At 42.2% G+C, this 15,840-nt stretch overlaps 1 protein-coding gene across 1 annotated transcript in view; it reads right to left on the reverse strand.

Annotated features, from left to right (window-relative positions):
• Positions 1 to 4,198: 4,198 nt before the first annotated feature.
• Positions 4,199 to 15,840, reverse strand: part of npr2 (natriuretic peptide receptor 2) — a 244,287-nt gene continuing 232,645 nt past the window's right edge. Inside the window, exon 22 of the mRNA XM_068032500.1 lies at positions 4,199 to 5,092. Coding sequence (XP_067888601.1) covers positions 5,012 to 5,092 — 81 coding nt within the window. The 3' untranslated portion in view covers positions 4,199 to 5,011. The remainder of the gene's footprint in view (positions 5,093 to 15,840) is intronic.

The following is a 15,840-nucleotide window of genomic DNA, read 5'->3' on the forward strand; positions in this document are numbered from 1 at the left end:
AGGGATGGTGCTAGAGCAAGTCTGGATGGTGTGTGACTTGGAGGGGAACTTGCGGGTGGTGGTGTTCCCATGCATATGCTGTCCTTGTCCTTCTAGGTGGTAGAGGTCGTAGGTTTGGAAGGTGCTGTCGAAGGAGCCTTGGTGAGTTGCTTGTAGATGGTACATACTGCTGCCACTGTGCGCCAGTGGTGGAGGCAGTGAATGTTTCGGGTGGTGGATGGGGTGCTGATCAAATGGGCTGCTTTGTCCTCAATGGAGTCAAGCTTCTTGAGTGTTGCTGGAGCTGCACTCGTCTAATCAAGTGGAGACTATTCCATCACACTCCTGACTTGTGCCTTGTAGTTGGTGGACAGGCTTTGGAGAGACAGGAGGTGAGTTACCCACCATAGAATTCCAAGCCTCTGACCTGCTCTTGGCAGCCACAGTATGTATATGGCTTGTCAAGTTAAGTTTCTGGTCAATGGTAAGCCCCAGTGTGTTGATGGTAGGATATTCAGCGATGCTAATGCTTTTAAACATCAAGGGGAGATGGTTAGATTCTCTCTTGTTGGAGATGGTCATTTCCTGGCACTTGTCTGGCACGAATTCTGGTCGCCACACTACCAGAAGAACGTGGAGGCTTTGGAGAGGGTACAGAAGAGGTTTACCAGGATGTTGCCTGGTCTGGAGGGCATTAGCTATGAGGAGAGTTTGGATAATCTCGGATTGTTTTCACTGGAACGACGGAGGTGGAGGGACGACATGATAGAGGTTTACAAAGTTATGAGTAGCACGGACAGAGTGGATAGCCAGAAGCTTTTTCCCAGGGTGGAAGAGTCAGTTACTAGGGGACATAGGTTTAAGCTGCCAGGGGCAAAGTTTAGAGAGGATGTGCGAGGCAAGTTCTTTACACAGAGGGTGGTGAGTGCCTGGAACTTGCTGCCGGGGAGGTAGTGTAAGCAGGTATGATAGCGACGTTTAAGAGGCATCTTGACAAATACATGAATAGGATGGGAATAGAGGGATATGGACCCCAGAAGTGCAGGAGGTTTTAATTTAGACAGGCATCAAGATTGGCGCAGGCTTGGAGGGCCGAATCGCCTGTTCCTGTGCTGTACTGTTCTTTGTTCTTTGAATGTTACTTGCCAGTTATCAGCCCAAGACTGAATGTTGCCCAAGTCTTGGCGCATATGGACATGGGCCGGAAATTTTCATTGGGCGGGAGGCCCCGTCCACTGGCTGAAAAGTTGGTGGTGAGCCCGCCTCCGCCGGGGCTGGGGATCCAGACCAGGATTTTTCACTGCTCAGGCCTTTAAATGGCCTTGGCGGGACTTCCAGCTCCTTGAGGTAGAAAGTCCCATCTAATGGAGCTGCCAGCCAATCAGCGGGCTGGCAGCTCTTAGTCTCAGCAGCGCCAGGAGTGGTGGCCACTGCTAGGACTGCACCCAGCCATTGCAAGCAAGATGAAGGACAGCACCGGAAATAAGTTGTTTTTAGGGCCTCATTGGGGACAATCAGTCAGGCCCCGGTGAGGCAAGGGGAGTCGGTGAGGTGCGGGGGGTGGCAGTGTTGCGCATTGGGTGTGTTTGGGGCTTTGGGAAGAAGGCCGCCTGGTTGCACCAGGCAGGGTTTTTGAGGCTTCTGCTGCCTGACCCCCCCCCCCCAAGGGTAAAATACCCATGGCGGCAGGCAGAGGCCCTTAAGTGCCACTTAATTGGCCACGTAAGGGCCTCGATTAGCCTGGGGCAGGCAGGCGGTTTCTCGTCGTCGCTGCCCCGCGTAAAATTGCAGCAGGGGGGAGAGGGGGTCGGGAATGGCACCCCCCCTCCCCCTGCCACTAGCCCACTCATTTTGGGGGTATAACATGCCAGCCATGGACTGTTTCAGTATCTGACTGGTATTGAACACTGTGCAATCATCAGCAAATATCCACACATCTTACCTTATGATGGAGGGAAGGTCATTGATGAAGTTGAACTGTCCTCTCCCACATCATCCTGAAGGCCCAAGGCCTCCTCTATTGGTATCATCATGTGTTGCTCCCATTGCAGAGCAAAGTTATGCATCATATTGCAAATGCAATCAAATGGTACACTCTTTCCGGGCTGTATTGCAAGATGCCTCCTGATTTGTCCAGGCATCTATATTATTGCTTAAGAATTGCAACAGTCTGTTTGATGAAGACTCTAGTTGACCCATGGATCTGATTGTTGCAGTCTTCTTCAGCCAACCATGGGTTCTTAAGCAAAGTTCTAAACCAATTGTGCAGAGATAACTCTTATCTCCAATCATTAACTTGTGGTGCAGGGGCAAACTGTAGAAATATGATGAATCACTGCAATATAAAAGCATCAAGGGTAGCTGCCAAGGATATGGGCACAGGTTGGCATGATATGCTACTGGTTATCATACATCAGTCGTAACTTCATAGAATGAAAGCCTTTGCAATTCATGAAGGCAGTCACATTGCATTAAAGAGTTGCTGACCTTTGTGGACATAATCAATAAACATGAGGTCACCTTCCACACGTATACTGACAACACCCAGTTCTACCCTCACTTTCATTGTGTTGGCGTTGTCAGACTGCTTGTTCAGCAACGAGTTTTGGATGAGCTGCAATTTCTTCCATTAAACATTAGAAAGATCAATACCATCATCTTTGGTGCCATGGAAACTCCATATCCTTGCCTACCAAGTCCATCCACTTCATTCAACCACATTCTCAGGTAGAACCAGAATAGTTGCTGCCTTTATGTCCTATTCAATTCTAAAATGTGAATTTTCTCCTTCACCTATATCCACTTCTGTGACATTATCCATCTCTGTCTCAGCTTATCTCATCTGCTGCTGAAACTCTCATCTCTGCCTATGCCAATTCCAGACTCAACTATTCCAGTGTTCTTCTGTTCAGGCTTACTTCATTCTCTGTAAGCTTCGACTCATATAAAACTCTGTTGCCCATATCCTATCCTGCAATATGTCCCAATGACCCATCACTCCTGTCCTTGCAGACCTACAATGAGTCCTGGTTTTCCAAAGTTTCCAAATTAAAATTTTCAATTTCATTTAAAAATCCCTGCTGGCCTTGACCCTATCTCTGTAATGTCCTCCAGCCAGGTGACAATAACAACAATTTGCATTTATATTGCAACTTTAACATAACAAAGCATCCCAAGGCACTTCTTAGGAGGGTTATCAAACAAAATTTGACACTGAGCCACATAAGGAGATATTAGGGCAAATGGCCAAAAGCTGGTCAAAGAGATAGGTTTTAAGGAGGGTCTTAAAGAAGGAAAGGGAGGTAGAGAGGTTTAGGGAGGGAATCCCAAAGCTTAGGGCCTAGACAGCTGAAGACATGGCTGACAATGGTGGACTGATTAAAATTGGAGATGCTGAAGAGGCCAAAATTGGAGGAGCACAGATCTCTCGAAGGGCTGTGGGACTGGAGAAAATTACAGTGATAGGGAAGGGCAAGGCCATGGAGTGATTTGGAGACAAGGATGAGAATTTTAAACTCAAGGTGATGCTTAACCAGGAGCCAATGTAGGTCAGCAAGCACAAAGGTGATAGGTGAATGGGATTTGGCGCAAGTTGGTGTGGGCAGCTGAGTTTTAGATAAGCTTATGGAAGGTAGTAGATGGGAGTCCAGTCAAGAGTGTGTTGGAATAATCAACTCTAGAGGTAACAAAGGCATGGATAAGGGTTTCAGATGAGTTAAGACAAGGGCAGAATTGGATGATATCATAACTCTCCTTTCCTTTGAATTTGGCCTCTTATACATTCCTCCCTCCCTTTATCTCACCATGGAGAGTGCCTTTAGTCATCTAGGCCCCATGTTCTGGAAGTCCCTCCATTAAATCCTCCCCTTCTCACCTCCCTCTCCTCCTTTAAGCTCATCCTTAAAACTTATCATTTTGACCAAGCTTTTCGTTACCCTTCTTCATATCTCTTTCTTTGCCTCAATTTCCTTTTTTTTTTGGTCTGATCCCACTTCTGAGAAGTCCCATGAACATTCTTCTATATTAAATATATAAATGCAAATTGTTGCTTTGCACAATGATTAGCTTTAATAGGTAAGATGGGAACAATATCCAAGATGAGTCAGAGGGATTCAGCTCTGATTCCATCTACTTTCTTTAAATTTCAATATTGTTTAAACTATTTTACTTGAAATTGAACAAGTTTTATTTCAGAAAAATATAAACAAATGCTTTTAAGAATGAAATGGCATTGCTAGTAAAACATAGTAAAGATAGTAGGGGATTGGCTGGTCATGGGATACTGGCCTACAGTGTTCAGCCAGTTACAGTGATTATTTGTGATACTTGTCATATCAATTACTATCTTGAATATTACAGCACTGGTACTGAATCAGTAGTGGTACAGTATCAGCAGCATTGTTAGAGCAATAGATCAGGGAATACCATTGCAGCAGACATTTAACAAGTCAACAACATGTGTTCTCCCTCGAGTGATTTAGAAGGTGAGAAGTTGGGGTTGAGATCAGCCAAAAAAGGGACAGGCTAGTTGAACCAATTGGCCTTTTTCCATTTCCCCAAAATATCTTACGGTCCTGAAAATGTATCTTAAATCCTAACTCAGTATTTTGCACACATGGTCATCTCTCAATATGCTGAGCATTTACTGAAATAACAAACAGGTTTTATCAAGTTTATTTGAACAAAATATTTAGCAATATCTTAGATACACAGTATATACAGCTTGTAAATGGGGAAAATATTATATTTACATATCTTCTCAAACACATTATATAAATCTTAATATAGAAAGCACAAAAAATAAGGGTTTATTGTTGAAAAGTATTCAGCTAAGAAGAAAAAAGATCTTAATAAAAATGACTTGTTTTGCAGCTTTGTTCAGGTATAAAATATACCCGGAATACATCTAGGCTACAGATATTTTCTATAAGATCTGTTCTCCAGAAATTAGTATAGCCAAAATTTGTTTTGGTAACAAATAAACTACAGTTTGAACAACCACTGCTCTGCAGTATAATAGTGCACAAGCAATTCACACCAAATGCCCATGTTCGATGTCGGGAACATCTTTTTTCTCTCCAAGCAGCCAGTAGGTCCTCAATTTGCCTTTACCCTTTCAAAGAAGACAAAGCAAGTGTTACTTAGATGCTCACACTGTCATAAATCCATAAACACTCCCAAGTCTTTGAACTAAGTACTAAGGACACTATTGCCTTCAGTGGCTTGGATGAATGCACTGAACCATATTGACAAGAAAGGTTTCAGATTTAATTTTTGGGATTTGTATAGTTTGATTACCTCAACTAAAGCAGCATTTATGGGGCCTGGAATTGATCTCAGTACTGCTAAATTAGGAAGGCTGAGGAGAAATAGGGCAAGGTTCCTACTCCTTACTGCTAATAATAGCTCCTGTTGCAAAGTGCCCATGTGAATGGTAGCTGAACTCAAAGATTGGATTTAGCTGTGATGGCATCCACAACAAAATAATCTGCTGGCGTCACTGGCACCTGCCTCAGGTAAGTGCCTAAAGGGAAAGGAAAGACAACTTGCAAGGAAGATGAAGCAAGTGGGAGGATGAAGGGCAAGCAACAATCTGCGAGATGGGAGTAGCACTCCTAAACCTCTTAGCTCCACATTCAGATAAGTATTTTTTAAAAACTTACCTTTTTGGTGGTGGCCTGCAGTGGTCCCTTAAGGACCGCTGGTTAGGGCTCATATAGACCTGGTTTTCCTGAATACACCCCCTTATTTGTGTATGCATAGGCTGTAATGCCTGTTTCTGGTGTGGGCCCCTGGATGCCTATTATTTTGCCTATACCAATTTGGTGGGCGATGCATGTCCAGCTCATAATTCCTGCCAAATTGAAGGCTTAGGTGCCCATTTAAATGGTTAAAAGCTGGAACAATGGAGGTCTGAAGAGATTTAGGTCCATGTACACAGCTCACTAAAATGTTGTAGTCAGATACAAAAAATTAATCACAAAGGATAATGGAATGTTAGCCTTTATATCTCGAGGGCTAAAATATAAAAGGGAGGAAGTTTTGCTGCGGTTATACTAATCCCTGGTTAGACCACATCTGGAGTACTGTCTACAGTTCTGGGCATGGTTTCTCAGAAAGGATATATTGACCTTGGAAGTGGTGAAGCACAGGTTCACCAGGGCTACAAGGTTAGATTATGAAGTAAAATTATATAAACTGGGCTTGTATTCCCTTGAATATAGAACTTTATGGTGGGATTTGATGAAGGCTTTTAGAATTTTAAAAGAAGCAGATAGGGTAGATATCGAGAAATTTTTTCCATTGATGGGGGAGTCTAGGACCAGGGGACATATCCTTAAAATCAGGAGAGAGCTTAGGAAACATTTTTTTCATGACAAAGGGGTGTAAGTGTGGACCCATTCCCAAAAAAAAGCAGTAGATAATAGCTCAATTAATAATTTAAAATTGGAGAGTGAAGATTTTTGATAGACCAGAGTATAAAAGGATATGGAACCAATTCAGGTGGATGGAGTTAAGATACAGGTCAGCCATGATCTCTATAAATGGTAGAACAGGCTTGAGGGGCTGAATGGCCTACTCCTGCTCCTATGTTTCACAAAAACTAGTGTGGTGCCATCGAATATCTAAGCCATTTTGATTTTTTTAATGCATTTTGTGCTCATCATGGTGAGGGATGTTTGTGTTAGGAATGGAACTGTTCCCATGTCAGGCATCTAGTGTCAGCATTAATTACTTCCAGGTCAGGTATAGTGCAAACTAAGGCACTCAACTCTGCCCCAACAACATGCCTTAGCTCTTAACTCAGAAGAGTACTACTTGCTGCATCAGTGTGACATTTTTTACCATTTCTCACACCAGCCATCCTGTGGCCTTTCCGAGTGAGATTGCAAAATCTTTTGTATTGTAGGCTGTTGTCTGCGAAGACCTGGATTGAAACTGCTCAAGCTCATTTCACAAAGGACCCATCCAGCTAGCAGACTGACAAGATGTTGATCAGAACAACCAGGCTGGATATAAACCCAGGTTCCAGATATGAAAATTCCAGTGGGTGGCACAGTGGCGCAGTGGTTAGCACCGCAGCCTCACAGCTCCAGCGACCCGGGTTCAATTCTGGGTACTGCCTGTGTGGAGTTTGCAAGTTCTCCCTGTGTCTGCGTGGGTTTCCTCCCACATGCCAAAGACTTGCAGGTTGATAGGTTAATTAGCCATTATAAATTGCCCCTAGTATGGGTAGGTGGTAGGGATATGGTAGGAATATGGGATTAGTGTAGGATTAGTATAAATGGGTGGTTGATGGTCAGCACAGACTCGGTGGGCCAAAGGGCCTGTTTCAGTGCTGTATCTCCAAACTAAACTAAACTCACTGAGCCACACAATTTCCTCCAACACAGATTTTTATCAAGAATAGTGCCTTTGCTGCCTCCAAAAAGGCTGCTGCACCTTCATAAAAATTAACAAATTTTTTGTGATGGTAACATTGGGCTAAATTTTATGAGGGAACATCAGGATCCTGACGACGGGGTAAAAAACGAGTCCTAAACTAGCACTTGCCGGCAGAGAGACCTGCTTAGCAATATTACAAGAGGCAGCCTCCTAACTGGGTGTCTGTGGCCATGCCATCCAATTAAGGAAAGCGGGGTTCCTGATCCTGCCGGCCCAATCAGAGGGCTGGTAGTTCTGAAGCCTCAAAAGTGGGAAAGGTAGCCAAACCATGGCTTAAAAGGGAAATAAGAGATAGCATTAGATGCAAGGAAGAGGCATATAAATTTGCCAGGAAAAACAACAGACCTGAGGATTGGGAGCAGTTTAGAATTCAGCAAAGGAGGACCAAGGGATTGATTAAGGGGAAAATAGAGTATGAGAGCTATCTTGCGGGGAACATAAAAACTGACTGTAAAAGTTTCCATAGGTCTGTGAAGAGAAAAAGATTGGTGAAGACAAATGTAGGTCCCTTACAGTCAGAAACAGGGGAATTTATTATGGGAAACAAAGAAATGGCTGACCAACTAAATGCATACTTTGGTTCTGTCTTCACAAAAGAGGACACAATTATCATACCAGAAATGTTGGGGAACACAGGGTTTAGTTAGAGAAAGGAACTGAAAGAAACCAGTATTGCTAGAGAAATGGTGTTGGGGAAATTGATGGGTTTGAAGGCCGATAAATCCCCAGGGCCTGATGGTATGCATTCCAGAGTACTTAAGGAAGTGGCCCGAGAAAAAGTGGATGCAATGGTGGTCATCTTCCAAGATTCTATAGTCTCTGGAACAGTTCCTACAGATTGGACGGTAGCTAATGTAACCCCACCATTTAAAAAGGGAGGTAGAGAGAAAGCAGGGAATTATAGACCAGTCAGCCTGACGTCGGTAGTGGGGAAAATTCTAGAGTCTGTTATCAAAGATTTATTGGCAGAGCACATAGAGAACAGTGGTAGAATCGGCAAGGTCAGCATGGATTTACGAAACGGAAATCATGCTTGACAAATCTACTAGAATTCTTCGAGGATGTAACTAGTCGAGTTGATGAGGAAGAGCAGTGGATGTGGTTTATTTGGACTTTCAGAAGGCTTTCAACAAAGTCCCACATAAGAGATTAGCATGTAAAATTAAAGCGCATGGGATTGGGGTAGTGTATTGTGATGGATAAAAAATTGGTTGGCGGACAGGAAACAAAGAGTAGGGATAAATGGGTCTTTTTCCTAATGGCAGGCAGAGACTAGTGGGGTACCGCAGGGATCGGTGCTAGGACCCCAGCTATTCACAATATATATTAATGATTTAGATCAGGGAACTAAATGTAATATCTCCAAATTTGCAAATGACACAAAACTAGGTTGGAGGGTGAGTTGTGAGGAGGATGCAGAGAGGCTTCAAGGTGATTTGGACAAGTTGAGTGAGTGGGCTAATGCATGGCTGATGCAGTATAATGTAGATAAATGTGAGGTTATCCACTTTGGTAGCAAAAACAGGAAAAAGATTATTATCTGAATGGCTATAAACTGAGAGAGGGGAATATGCAGCGAGACCTGGGTGTTCTCGTACACCAGTTGCTGAAGGTAAGCATGCAGGTGCAACAGGCGGTAAAAAAGGCAAATGGTATGTTGGCCTTCATAGTGAGAGAATTTAAGTACAGGAGCAGGGATGTCTTGCTGCAATTATACAGGGCCTTGGTGAGGCCACACCTGGAATATTGTGTACAGTTTCGGTCTCCTTATCTGAGGAAGGATGTTCTTGCTATAGAGGGAGTGCAGCAAAGGTTTACCAGACTGATTCCTGGGATGGTGGGACTGACGTATGAGGAGAGATTGAGTCGGTTAGGATTATATTCGCTGGAGTTCAGAAGAGTGAGGCGGGATCTCATAGAAACCTAGAAAATTCTAAAAGAACTTGACAGGGTAGATGCAGGAAGGATGTTACCAATGGTGGGGGAGTTCAGAACCAGGGGTAATAGTCTAAGGATACGGGGTAAATCTTTCAGGACTGAGATGAGGAGAAATTTCTTCACCCAGAGAGTGGTGAGCCTGTGGAATTCGTTACCACAGAAAGCAGTTGAGGCCAAAACATTGTATGTTTTCAAAAAGGAGTTAGATATAGCTCTTGGGTCTAAAGGGATCAAAGGAAATGGGGGGAAAACTGGAACAGGCTACTGAGTTGGATGATCAGCCATGATCACAATGAAAGGCGCAGCATGCTCGAAGGGCCAAATGGCCTACTCCTGCTCCTTTTTTCTATGTTTCTATGGTAACAAAAATCTTACATAAACACCAATGTCAATAAACAAAATAAGGGATTTTTTTATGCATGCCCGATAAATTAATGCCTAACATGTTATAGCACTAATATAATGGTGGCAAATGACTAATAACATTTAGCTCAAATCATCTTTTCAAGCAGAAAATGAATTTCAACTAAGCCATTATTTTTAGAATTCTGCATAAAATGCCTAAATGTAACTTGAAGTGAAGGGTGCATCAGCCACTGTCGAATATTCACCAAATAGTAGCACATTTTGTTCCTTTAAATTAATGAACTGTAGCTGTAGCTGGCAGTCTAAATCGTTCATGAGAACACGGGTCAGATTTTCTTGTCCTGCTTCTTTATGGCAATCCTTATTTTGAGTTACTATTCGTAACTGTTTGGCATTTTGTCTTTGATGCCTTGTTTGAAAGCACCTGAATGTAATGGATATAGAAATGCCTGAACCTGAACTCTTCCACATTAGTATAATGTGTTTGAGAAAGTATAAATGGGGTGAACTCTGATTTGCTGCATCGATTTTGAGTCGACTGTTTATCTGTAATGGCAAAATGGAAACTGGGAACTGAGCCAACACTTTATTACGGCAGTGAGCTGAAGGAATCCATTAGCAGTTCAGATCATTAACATGCACACATCGCACTTCTGAATGGAATTGCTAAATAGTCTGCTTCACATCTGGGCTCGGGGTTAATTATTTCTTCAAAAATGTCAATTTATGTGACTTTTCTTTATTGGTGAGATTATCCAATGATCAGATTGTGCACTTTACTTGCTTAGATTTGATGCATGTGGTTCAGTTTCCTCTGGAACCAACTGAACTATCTTGTTCATTCAACCAGCATAAACTCATCTCTCAGGGATGACACATGAAGTACTTGGAGTACTTCTCCAATTATTGGTCTTTGTGCAGTCATTCAAAATGGTATTGACATTAATATTATTGTAAATTGCTGTTATTACAAATGGAAGGAAGGAACAATCATTTTTATTGTCTTTTTTTCTCTTTTCTCTTTGTGTCAGCTCCCATTGTTTTCCATTCTCCTGTATCTAGTTGGAAAGGCATTATTTAACACAGTGATCTCAACAATCATTGGTAATGCTACTCCTTAGTTATTGCATCAGAAATTATCAACAAACACTGAATGAAATCATGATTCACATCCAATTTGCTTTCCTTCACTGCATCAGCTTTGTCAGTTCATAAATAGCCAAATGTGTGGGAGTGGACCAATTTATCTGCAGGTCAGGGCAGAAACAATTCCGTCCTACAGAAAGACTGGGTTTAATTTCATTGCAGAAAAGAAATTGAAAACAGACCTGATCCCACGGCTTTAAAATGTGAGAGATGTGGATGACACAAGTGCAAGCAAGCAATTTAATTCGTTTATGAGCATGGAATAAAAAAAAAATACAATTTTGAAGTTAGACTGGAGAATGGGAGAATATATTGGTGGATATGGAGAGCACATTCCTTGCAAAACCAGTTAATATTTCTTTTTAAAAAACTGGAAGTGGTTCCCTCTATGATTCAGCTGGTTAAGACATGATTAACTGAAATCTACAGATCAAGAAGGTCCCAAGAGGTTGGATTATCTCAAACAGGGTGGTAATAGGGATGTTACAATTGGTCTTACAGCTACATGATCTGGGAGGGGAGAATTGGCTCCGGTTTCTGTTTCTGATTGTTATTCCATGACCTGTGACAGTGGAGAATAGGTTTGGGCTTGATGCCCCCACAACCTATGACTGCCTTATCCATAACAGAATATTCTAACATGCTATGGTCCAATATGTCAATGTCTTACAAATGTAAGTCCACTTAAAATTTTGATTAAGTCCACTTAAAATAGAATTACAAGTTATTAGTACATTACTGCAATGTATAGTGTTTTGGGATCTCAAGCATATCTTGATGCTCTGGGTCATAAAGCCATGGTGTATTCTCTATGTCAAAACACTGGATAGAGCCACTATTATTCTCTAAACTCTTAGAAAATGACTGACATGTCTTTAATTAGTTTGTATACAATTTTATGTGTAAATATTTCTGTTGAATTGTAGTGTTTGATAGTAATCCAGCTATGTGACATTTGAATATCATTTTCCCTCTCTGGATGTGGTGATTTACCAGTGGAAAACTTGTTTGAGTAATGCACTTGGAACTCTCTTAACTTGCATTTCCATAAATAAAGGTCGCTTGTCAGGGATCTGCTGAATACCCATTTTACAGTAAATTTTGCAACACTCTGCTAGAGGCCTCACTTCAAAAGATTTACCTTGTTGTATTTGACGAAATAATGAGGAGTGATGCATCACAATAGTTATGATGTAAGACGTGCACATTGGAGATGCAGTATCCAGTGGACTTATGCTGCATTTTTTGCTTATACTATATGTCAGTACCATTAGATATGACAAAACTGCAATGTTGGTTGTTGCAGCTGTTGTCACTGGAGAGATCTTGGTAGCGACTTTCGGTTTAGATGCACATCTAGTGGGCGGTGGATGAAGCAGTTGCATCTTCCACCTGATCACTGCCAGCAAGATGCCGGAGTCATTTTCATGGCCAAGTCTCATTATGATACTTTTGGTGAGCTGCCAATGCACAAGTATTGATAGGCAGCTTGCCAATTGGCAGTGAAGTGGGAAACATGCTGGTTCCTCTACAGAGCTGAACTGGAAGTAAAGCTTTACAAGAGAGGAAGGAGATCCCTCTGAGCAACTGACAGTGGATGGGAAGGTTTTGTCTGATGGGGCCAGGAAGAGTACTCGTGCCTTTCAGGCCCTAGAAAAATCAATAGCACAACTATCTTTGGCATTTCTGCAGCATCCTGCCATGGTCCCTTTTAGGATAACTACTTAGGTCGCTGTGTGTCCGGTACCACTGGATTGGTACTTCATGGTCCTATATGCAGTATAGAATCCCAATTTACTTTGTGTGGGAATACTGCTCACCTATTTCTCAGTATGTTCCAAAATCATGGTGGACCTAATATGGCAGGAACAAAGTGATAAGTAGTGTCCTACAAGTGTTGAATTACTACCTCTCCTTTCATGTCAAAAAAAAGAATCTACCCCTCTTTTCTTTTTGGAAATTTAACCTTTCCTTTTCTCCTTATGTTAGAATACAGGTCTATGTATGATGGTGGATCTTACAAGTGGCCACTGTTCATGGGCAAACCTGCAGAGTGAGAACTGATGAACGATTCACCAATACATGCTCATTGCCGGCTGAGATCAGTGGAAAACAATCAGCAGCCTTCCTAAATTTTCCTCTCGTTTGTTTTGGAATGTTGAGACCACTTGCAATGCCTGCATTCTCTCCATGTTGGACAGAAATTATAGGGTAGTTATAATGGGGGACTTTAATTATCCAAACATAGACTGGGATAGTAGTTGTGTAAAGGGCAGTGAGGGGCAAGAGCTCCTAGAGGGTGTTCAGGAAAATTTTCTACAGCAGTTACATTTCTAGTCCAACGGGAAAGGAGGTACTGCTGGATCTGGTTCTTGGAATGAGGTGGGCCAAGTGGATCAAGGGTCAGTAGGAAAACATTGGGGGTAGTGATATTGCATCATAAGGTTTAGGCTGACTATGGAAAAGGACAAAGAACAATCCAGAGTAAGAATAATTAACTGGGGGAAAGCCAACTTCAGTGGGGTAAGAACAGATCTGGGATGAATAAATTGGAGTCAAAGGCTGGCAGGAAAAATGGTAGCTGAACAATGGGCTACCTTCAAAGAAGAGATACTTCAGGTATAGTCAAGATATGTTCTCTCGAAGGGGAAATGTAGGGTAAACAAATCCCGAGCTCCCTGAATGACAAAAGAGGTAGAGATTAAGATAAAGAAGAAAAAGTGTGCTTATGATAGATGCTAGGTAGAAAATATAATTGAGAACCAGGCTGAAGAAAGTTCAGAGAGGAAGTGAAAAAGCAAATAAGAGAAGCTAAGAGAATACATGAAAAGAGACTGGCAGCTAACAATAAAGAGAATCCCAAAGTTTTCTATAGGAATATAAATTGTAAAAAGGTGGTAAAAGGAGGAGTGGGGTCGATTAGGGACCAAAAAGGGAATGTGCGCAGAGAGGCAGAGAGCATAGGTGAAGTATTAAATGAATACTTTGCATTTGTCTTTACCAAGGAAGAAGATGCAATCCAGGCAATGGTGAAAGAGGAGGTAATTCAGACACTAGAGGGATTTAAAACTGATAAGGAGGTGGTATTGGATAGGCTGTCTGTACTTACATAGATAAGACACCAGAACCAGATGAGATGCATCCAAGGATACTGAGGGAAGTGAGAGTGGAAATTGCAGAGGCACTGGCCAAAATTTTTCAGTCTTCCTTAGACTTGGGGGTGGTGCCAGAGGATGGAGAATTGCAAGCTCTTGTTCAAAAAAGGGTGTAAAGTTAAGCCCAGCAACTACAGGCCAGTCAGTTTAACTTCGGTGGCCGGGAAACTTCTGGAAAGAATAATATGGGACAAAATGAATAGTCACATGGACAAATGCGGGGTGATTAAGGAAAGCCAGCATGGATTTGTCAAAGGAAAATGGTGTTTAACTAACTTGCTGGCGTTTTTTGATGAGGTAACAGAGAGGGTTGATGAGGGCAATGCAGTTGATGTGGCATACATGGACTTCCAAAGGCATTTGATACAGTGGTACATAATAGACTTGTGAGCAAACTTATAGTTCATGGAATAAATGTGACAGTAGTGACATGGATACAGAATTGGCTGAGTGACAGGAAACAAAGAGTAGTGGTTAATGGATGTTTTTCGGGCTGGAGGAAGGTTTGTAGTGGAGTTCCCCATGGGTCAGTGTTGGGACGCTTGCTTTTCCTGATATATATTAATGACCTAGACCTTGGTATATACGGCACAATTTCAAAGTTTTCAGATGACACAAAACTTGGGGGCATTGTGAACTGTGAGGAGGATAGTGTAGAACTTCAAAAGGATATAGACAAGTTGGTGGAATCGACGGACAGGTGACAGATGAAGTTCAATGCAGAGAAATGTGATGTGATTCATTTTGGTAGGAAGAAATACAATATAAAGACAATATAAAATAAAGGGTAAATTTCTAAAGGGGGTGCAGGAGCGGAGGGACCTCGGTGTATATGTGCATACGTCTTGAAGGTGGCAGGACAGGTTGTGAGAGTGGTTAATAAAGCATACAATATCCTGGACTTTATTACTAGGGGCATAGAGTACAAGAGCAAGGAGATTATGTTAAACTTGTATAAGACACTAGTTCGGCCTCATCTGAAGTACTGCATCCAGTTCTGGGCGCCGCACTTTAGGAAGGATGTGAGGGCACTGGAGAGAGTACAGAAAAGATTCACATGGATGGTTCCAGGGATGAGGAACTTCAGTTATGAAGATAGATTGGAGAAGTTAGGACTGTTTTCCTTGGAGAAAAGAAGGGTGAGAGGAAATTCAATAAAAGTGTTCAAAATCATGAGAGGTCTGGACAAAGTAGATAGGGAGAAACGGTTCCCACCTGTGAAAAGATCGAGAATAAGAGGGCACAGATTTAAAGTAATTGGTAAAAGAAGCAAAAGTGACATGAGGAAAAACTTTTTTTACGCAGTGGGTGGTTAAGGTCTGGAATGCACTGTCTGAGAGTGGGGTGGAGGCAGGTTCGATTGAAGCATTCAAAAAGGGAATTAGACTGTTATATGGAAAAGGAAGAATGTGCAGGGTCATGGGGAGAAGGTGGGAAATGGCACTAAGTGAATTGCTCATTCGGAGAGCTGTTGCAAACATGATGGGCCAAATGGCCTCCTTCTGCGCTGTAATAATTTTGTCATTCTGTGATTCCATGACGTTTGAACTCAGCTAATTCAACATAAACTGGAAGTCTGGAAACCTTGGGCCTTTCCCGATGTTGCTCAATGGGACGATTCACTGCTTGGGTGGTAAACCAGAGGGTCAAATCACCCAGCTGTTATAAAAACTACCCAATTTTCATTTCAATGGACATGAATGGAGGTGGTTTCTATAATGGGAAGACAATCTAGCCCACTGCCCAAAAGGTGAAGAAGATAATTATCCCCAGTGAATCTTGGAAGAATGGAGATAGATTTTTTTGTTAT

Source organism: Heterodontus francisci, chromosome 1 (assembly GCF_036365525.1).
Source record: "Heterodontus francisci isolate sHetFra1 chromosome 1, sHetFra1.hap1, whole genome shotgun sequence".
Classification (NCBI taxonomy): Eukaryota; Metazoa; Chordata; class Chondrichthyes; order Heterodontiformes; family Heterodontidae; genus Heterodontus; species Heterodontus francisci.